Genomic DNA, 8,007 nt, shown 5'->3' with positions numbered 1-8,007 from the left:
TAAACATTCATGTAACGATTGTGCAGAGTAATTGAGAATATCTATCATAATTTTAAGACATACAAGTTGTCTCATTCGAAATTGTCATTTGAAATTCTCATCGTGATATTTTGGATCTTCAACAAAATTAGTCATCCATTAGACGTTTATGTTCAACAGATGTTAAGGTTGTATGTAACGTCGTGTGTTTGAACTTTTCGCCGTCATTTTTGTTAAATATATCACTGTCATTTCATATATATAAAGCAAAAGTAAACTATATTGATGTTCGAAGAAGATGCAAAAGACCTTTTATTTATTTTTTATTTATTTTTTTTTATTTTTTTTGATAATATAGATATATAGAGAGAATGAGTATGTAGAAAGATATATTTTGTTGATTTAGTCAAGTATTTTTCTTTTTCTTGGCTCCGTTATAAGGCCAAATGTAGTTTAAATTTGAATACTTGGCTTGTTTGTCCGTTGTAATTCTTTTTTAGCTTCTTGCTAAGGGGCCGTTTTGATTTTTTATATAAACTAGTTGTGGAGCCCTCGCTTCGCGTCTGGGGCTCCATTTTGAATGCGAGTTAAAAAAAAATCTTGATATATTTTGTAATTTTTTTTTAAATCTAGCATTGAAGAGTTGTTCCTTTTGTGAAAGTTGCTTCTTTTAGCGTCAAAGTTAGTTGATCTATTTTGTAAAAAAAATATATTTTTCGACATCTTTTGGTATCATTGAAGAGTTGTTCCTTTTAAGTTAGTTGTTTCTTTAATCGTTGGAGAAAAAAAAAATAGCACAATAGTAGCCTATGTGGGTCCTACTGTTTGAGCGCAGTGTACAAGTCGGTAAAGCGTGGTGAGTGTTATTATTCAGTATTATTAATGTTAGTGATGGGATAAATAATAATTTAGAATATAAATATAAGGTGAAGGGTTCGATTTGTATTTTAATGAAAGTTAGGGGTTTTGGTTTGTGAAAAATGAAAAATGAAATAGTACTATTCATAACAAATAAGACAAATTTTGTCTGTTAGTTATATTGGTAATTATGTCGTTCCAAAAAAAAAAGATATATTTTGTTGAATGAAAGTATGTATCTATAGTTTTTATTAAAAAACTATGGTGATGATGTCATTAATGTAAGTAATTGATAATTAGATTAAAACCCTTTATAAGCATCTTTAAATTAAAAGACTGATAAAAAGATACAGACTTCTCAAACAAATACGCTTCTTCTTTATCCAAATCAAAGAAACCCTAAAAAATCCAAAAGGCCATGAAATATGTTACTACGAATTAAGTTTCAACATATGATCGCTCATCATGTCAAAAACAGAAATAGCAAAACCCTAACAAAAAAAATCGCATTAAATTCATAGATCTGCGATTGTGGTGACAGCGGTTTGCTAGCCTGAACCTTTATGTAAGTTTTTGTATGAAATTTAAAATACATTTAGCTCCATTTTATTGAGATGTCAATTTTTGCAGGTTTCTATAAGATATCTTATTGATTTTAGTTTGAGTTAAAGATATCTCTATTATTAAAGTTTCTCATACTTCTAATTTGTGTAACGTTCAATTATCTTGCAAGATTAATGATGGTGTTCGTGGAGTGACTATTCTTTATATTATAATTGTAAGTTATCACTTGAGTATTTTTATTTTGGGTTCAATAAAATGGTTGTGTCAGTTGTTTTAAAGTTTCTCAAATTTGTTTTGCACACTACGTGTTTGTGGTTATGTCTCATTGAAATTGAAATAAATCACTTTGCAATAGAATACATAGTCAAGTGCATTTTTCTTATTGACGTGGTGCTATAGGATTGATATAATCATTTGTACATAACATTGATACAATCATACAGATAATATAGGGAATATATACATTTCAGAATTTTGTAATCTCCATTCTATCCTATTTTAAAGATAAATTGGGAATAACGTGAGATGATAAATATGGTTTGTGAATTGTATTAATTCGAAAAACAGCCTAAAAGTTACTTTTGTTGTGGAAAATTGCAGCCTTACTTGAGCAATTGAATAACGGTTAACTAAAGTAAAATGGGGATTTGGTTGCTGTTAAGGTACAACGGCCTTAATAAAATGTATCTTGCGGTGAAGAATATTGATTTTCTGGAAGGCTTTAGCTACGTATGAGGTAAATTCGTCTTCACTTTTATAAATGTATTTGTTGGTTTATCCTTTTAACTGTAACTTGAGTATTTTCCTCATTAGTCAAAATATCGAATTAATGAAATTGCAAAGCGATGTTGGGATGGTAGAAGTAATAGTGGAAATTATCTCAAAGAATATAGGAAGAACACCCTGGAAAATGAGCATGATACATGAAGTTGGCAATTTTGTTAAAATACATTTATGTTTCAAGAAATTAGAGGGTGTGATTTTACTAAATTTTAGTGGGATGTGAAATGTTGTACTTGAGATACTATTTTTTTTCTTTGTCACAGATAAGGCACTTTCATGCACTTGAAATAGAACTGCATCAGGCCTTTTATGCGAAAAAAGATATGCTTTATATATCATTTTCATTTGGTAAGATTTGTCAAACGTTGTGAATATATACTTCTCAGTGCTGAAACGTTACTGTAGTAAATAAGATGACTAAGTATTATAGAACTTATGTTGTTTGAAGTTGTATTTTGATCATATAGTCCAATGGTTGAATATTGACAAATTTTCAGTATCTAAAAAGTTACTGTAATAAATAAGATGTCTAAAGAGAAAATTCCTTAGAAAAAAGTAGACATGAAATCCCTCTCAAATAAGGTTAAAAAGGAGTAAAATTTTATGCTATTGACCGCAAATTTGCATCTTGAACTTTGAATTGTTGAAGGAAAGTTGCAAGGTTGACCTATTTGGAAGTATAGCTCCTGGTAAGAAAGCGTTTACTCTGTTTTGCCTTCTTTTATCAGTAGTAGTATAGGACTCGTGCTTTTGTTACTTTCAAATTTTGATACTTTATGTCTTGCAAATATCATATTGTTAGAAGTATAGGTTTTAGTAATTGATACCCGTGCATTTTTTTAAGTGTTTAAGAGGGTGTTTGGGGTTGCATTTTGGTGGTGATTTTTTGATTATCACAACTATAAAACGTAAATAATTTACTTTTATTGTTTGGCAAATAAGATTTGAAAACTGATTAATTGCGTTTCAGAGGGCACAAAACGCGAATTTGAAACAGCAACATAGATGTTACTGCACGGAAACGCATTTTCATTTCATAGTAAATTTACAAAATTATCCTTAAAGTATCTTACTTCACCCTATTATTATGCTATGGTCAAGAGAACATGAATGTTCCACATACTCCACCTCCTGTCATTATCTTTATTTTTTTTAGGCTTTGTTTATAACATGGACAACAGGTAGTATTACACATATTACATACGGAGTATTAGATTTACATTGAAATTATAGGTAATTACTGCTGGTATATGTTAAATTTTTTAATTTATCTTTTATTACTGTAAACAATACTTTGTCAAATTCACAAACATATATTATTGCATATTAGACATATATCATATATTATTTTCAAAGAAGGATTATTTAGTAATTTTACTTGTTAAGTTATCAAATAATCTAATTTTATCAAACACTTAATAACCGATTATCTGATTATTACGTTATCAAATCGCATAATCAAATCCAAACACTATAATCGTAATCACGTTTTGATACAACTGATTATTTAATTATAATTATCTAAAACGCATAATCAGCTTTCATAACGCAAATTCAAACACCCCTAAGATAGTTATAATAAGACAGTGATGTCTTATGGTCAAGCTGACAGGGAAAAAACTTTCTTTTAAGAGATAAAGTCACATTAGCTAATGGCATTTATTAAATTATTTAAGTGTAATGATATTTAAAAATGGCCAATTGTAATGTGTAGCATGAACCTGATTATAGAGATATTACTGCTGGCCAGCTCCTTACATGTTTGAGTCTTATTTGATTACATGCTATCACCTTGGGTGTAATGGGCCATTTAAGTTACATATATTATATTAGTACTAGTTTATAACCCGCGAATTCGCGGGACTATAAAAATAAAAGTTCTGTTGTACATGATACTTACAAAATATCTATATTTTAAATTAATCTATATATCAATAACAAAAGCAACGGTTAGTGTAGATTTCGGACTGCCATGTAATTATTTTACCTTCAATTCACAACATATTGGCATTTGCAAGTGGTACTAATGGATGACTCAACATCTTTGATTTAATACTTATGTCCTTTTTCACATCTTCATGAGCTTTTAATGTGTGATAATCAAATATAGACTACTTCATTGTCGACCCATCTGAATATTGCAAAATTTCATAGGGAACAACATAACAACAAAGTAATTATTGACGACCTACTTCCATGATCTCTAATATTGACGACGCCATAATCAACCAACAATCTTTTACTTGTTCTAACCTGGGCGCTTCTATATGGCAAGCAACCAAATGGACGGTATGCTACAAACACTGGAAACATAGGAATTTAAAAGTCTTCTCAAACAAAGAATGGATCCCCGCAATAATTCTTCCCGAAATCCAATCCCAAAGCTTTTGTTGGATAACCAAACGATTAAAAAAGAAGAAACAAATCGAATGGCATCAATGGCTGATCAATCCATCCTCTTATGTTGCGGTCCCTCATAACAGTGTAGGTGTTGGTTAATTATCAAAACTTGTTAGAAGATGTCCTAAAGTCCCTAGCTATTTTTTGAGGGTCGATTAAACGGAGTGTCTGTTGGTTAACTTTGTTGTCGCTTTGATCGGTACTGCTATCCTCTTTCCCTCGGCTTGAATTTTCAAGTTCGTTTCTCTCTCATTAAATGGTTAGGGCTTTCTGACTTTCTTCTTATCCATTTGATTCTCCCACTTGCGATTTTTTCCATTGTATAGATCATATAGGGTCATGTAATTACAATTTCCATTATTAATAAAATTAATTTCTTGCTTTTCACAAACAAAAAAAAAAAAAAAAAAAAAAAAAAGTAATTATAATGGTTACTATGCAAATGTATTATTACTTTATATTAGTTTTGATGCTTTTGTTGATGAATGTTACCAGCTGAACTGAGAAACAAGAGCGTAGAGTGGAAGTATAACATAGGTGCATAAGTCTTGTCCAAGTGTTCTCTAAAATAAATACTCCGTAGATCATAAGTATTAAGACAATGTCATAGTAATTAAATCTTAAGAAATGAATTTGAATCTTACCCTATAATGACTACCATATTTTGAATAGGATTTTTTTGAAAGCAAGTATTAAGTCCACACTCATACTTCAAGTACAAATACATCACAAGTGATTTATATAAAACATAACTAAGGATGTGTTACAATAATTAATGACACTTTAAAACTACTTACCCATATCCAAAAGAAATGTGTTATCTCAAATAAATGATATCTTGTTCAGCACATTTCATTTCTGTATTTATTCTACTTTCTACCAAATATTATTGGTATTTGCATACTAATCATAGTTTTTTTTTGAACATATATCAAATTGTGCCAACTTATTGAAGTTGAATACATACCTGAAAGAGGGTTAGTTGAATAAGATACGGAATTAATTTAGGCTGATTAAACCAAAAGTGTCTGTCAGAAAGTAGTTCCACAACAGGTATTCCTTGTACAATCGATTGTCGTTCTTGAATTTCGACAGCCATTTGTGTTACAATGGCTCGAAGCTTTGTTCCAACTGCTAAGATAATCTTTACAAAAATCGATGGTTAGTAAGTCCTCTTATATTATACGCCTATCTTGGGTATATTGTTTATGCCGATAAGCAGATTAATGAACACCGGTAAGATATACTTACTATCACAGGAAGCAGAGACGGATAAGTTATAGCAAGAGCTCCTGCAACATTACCCACAAATACTAAAAGTCGTTAAGACGTTAACAGATAGTGAATATCACATTAAATGCAAAAAAAAGTGTATTACCATTCGCAAACACAAAAAGAATCGCAGTAGCCCATATCGATGGACTGAAAATGTTATAAAAAAAAATTAGATCAATCAACGAAAGAGTAAGAGTGATTAAGATATTAAGTACTTGATTGTAGTTGTGAAAAATTACATGATTCCTACAACGTAAAACATTGCAGGAGTGTTAACCAAAAAGAATATAAAGATGTGTAGTTGGTGCAGTCCAACAACTGATATAATTTGCTCATAGCCCTGCACAATTAAAAACGTTTTTATCAGAGTGAATTTACCGGTGTTTAATTAGGCATTATAACTGTATATGTAAAATAAATCACAGAACGAATGAAAAATGTAACGAACTTTGACTATTTTTTTTTTTTTTTTTACTTTATATAGCAGACTTTGGACCAAATTGCACAAAAAAGGGAGATCATTTACTTTATATATAACTTGGACCAAGATTTATTATGTTTTCATACATATAAGTTGGATATTATTTTTAGTCAGAACTATATGCAAAAACAACTAAATACTTTGCAAAAAAGTAGTCATCTGGTAACAAAAAAGTGAACCCATAAACATTGCATAAAATTGCAGACGGTTACCTGGGTAACAAAAAATGGAGGTTCCAACAGCAAATAAATACTTTTAAATATTTTCGTTGTTCTCTCCACCGTCAACCTTTCATGTCATTCAGCTGCTATCCCGCCAAAGAGCACCATGCAGTATCTGACACACAATATACAAAATATATCCATCTACCAAAGTCATTTCATAAAATGACATATTCCAACGCCCAAACCTTGCACATCTCTACCATTTAAAAGCTAGAATACTTTCATGGTAAACTTGTGTATTTAAAATATATTTTTAAATGTTGAAACCAGGGAGTTCATTACCTGCATAATATCCGAGGATCGAGGTCTCAGGTCTTCAAGGCTGAAACTAAAACATCAGGGAGTTCATAGCAAACGTTACTTCATTAGTTGACAAAGAAAAAGCGACTGAGATTAGGAATCAAAAACTTTAACATGACATTTTTTTAAAAGTAATAATTTATTCTAGGGTTTCAGTTGATACGCATACAAATTTGAATTATATCTAAAGTTGAAAGACATCATATTGATTAAAATACCTGCAAGAGTGTCTCTGTTGTGGTTCATTTAATCATAAAACAGAGGAACAACGTGAGTTGAGTACCTGATATAAAATAATTTCACCGTCTTATTCGCATACAACCCTTCTGCTTTCATCATACTTGCTATCTCCAGACACATAATTCAACTGAAACCTTGTGTAAATGAAAGAACAAAAAATGTCAAATTTAGACTATTAATTCACGAAATTATACAAATAAAATTTTAGAGCAATTCAATCACAGATTAGGAAATCGAAATTAGGGCAAACACACTTTTATTTAAGACAAATAAACGTAAATACACTAATTAAAAAAAAACACACCTTGAAATTAGGGCAAATTATCAGAATTATGAATCGCTGGTTGGAACATATAGCAGGTGTTTGTTATTGAATTGAATCGATTGGATTATTTTTGAAAATATATAGAATCGCAGGTATAGGATATCAGAATTAGGGCAAACGAATCCTTGATTGAAAAATCGTTCATGATAGTGTAATTAACAGAAGCATGAACATAAAGGATTTTGAAGGCTGCAACCGTAAATGGTGTCGATTGAGTTGCTGGTTTTTTCAAATAAGATTTTGATTAGGTATTTTGAAAGAATGAATCGTCCGGGCAAAGTTGTAAAAGGCCTTTTTGCGTGACGTTTGTAAGCATGAGTGTACGTACGTTTTTTTTTTTAATGGCTGAGATTAAAAGGTTAAATTTCATCTAATGGGTGAGTCTCTACCAGCTAGGATTTTTTAAAAATGAGTTATGTAATTAAAGTTTTGTAATAATAGATAAAAGAGATATTAGTATTGTTACACTTTAGTTCATTTAAACTACTATACATATGTAACGATCCGACTTTTTCGACTTGCTTTTGTGCCTTGTGTTTTTGCGAAACTGCGTATTTGTGCATACTGTGCTATCTTAT

At 30.4% G+C, this 8,007-nt stretch overlaps 1 protein-coding gene and 1 long non-coding RNA gene across 5 annotated transcripts; one reads left to right on the top strand and one right to left on the bottom strand.

Annotated features, from left to right (window-relative positions):
* Positions 1-1,187: 1,187 nt before the first annotated feature.
* Positions 1,188-2,647, top strand: LOC139870742 (uncharacterized). 3 transcript variants are annotated; one of them, XR_011766612.1, is made up of 4 exons: positions 1,188-1,402; positions 1,571-1,615; positions 2,002-2,137; positions 2,448-2,647. It is a non-coding gene; the product is annotated as an uncharacterized lncRNA (long non-coding RNA). The 3 variants fall into 3 exon arrangements; XR_011766611.1 differs by having other exon boundaries at positions 2,215-2,647; XR_011766610.1 differs by having other exon boundaries at positions 2,002-2,647.
* Positions 2,648-4,021: 1,374 nt separating this feature from the next.
* LOC139870733 (MLO-like protein) lies at positions 4,022-7,711 on the bottom strand. Of its 2 annotated transcripts, none has more exons than XM_071858516.1 (9): positions 7,409-7,711; positions 7,148-7,238; positions 6,847-6,892; positions 6,553-6,676; positions 6,099-6,199; positions 5,963-6,006; positions 5,836-5,876; positions 5,552-5,728; positions 4,022-4,886 (listed from the first exon to the last, which is right to left on the bottom strand). In XM_071858516.1, the coding sequence occupies exons 5-9, from the start codon at positions 6,119-6,121 to the stop codon at positions 4,845-4,847; spliced, it is 327 nt and encodes a 108-aa protein (XP_071714617.1). In that variant the 5' UTR covers positions 6,122-6,199; positions 6,553-6,676; positions 6,847-6,892; positions 7,148-7,238; positions 7,409-7,711; the 3' UTR covers positions 4,022-4,844. The 2 variants fall into 2 exon arrangements, with proteins under 2 accessions (XP_071714617.1, XP_071714621.1); XM_071858520.1 differs by having other exon boundaries at positions 7,148-7,231.
* Positions 7,712-8,007: the final 296 nt, after the last annotated feature.

This window comes from Rutidosis leptorrhynchoides, chromosome 1, assembly GCF_046630445.1.
Source record: "Rutidosis leptorrhynchoides isolate AG116_Rl617_1_P2 chromosome 1, CSIRO_AGI_Rlap_v1, whole genome shotgun sequence".
In the NCBI taxonomy this organism is placed as follows: Eukaryota; Viridiplantae; Streptophyta; class Magnoliopsida; order Asterales; family Asteraceae; genus Rutidosis; species Rutidosis leptorrhynchoides.
This window is presented reverse-complemented; position numbering and strand designations above follow the sequence as displayed.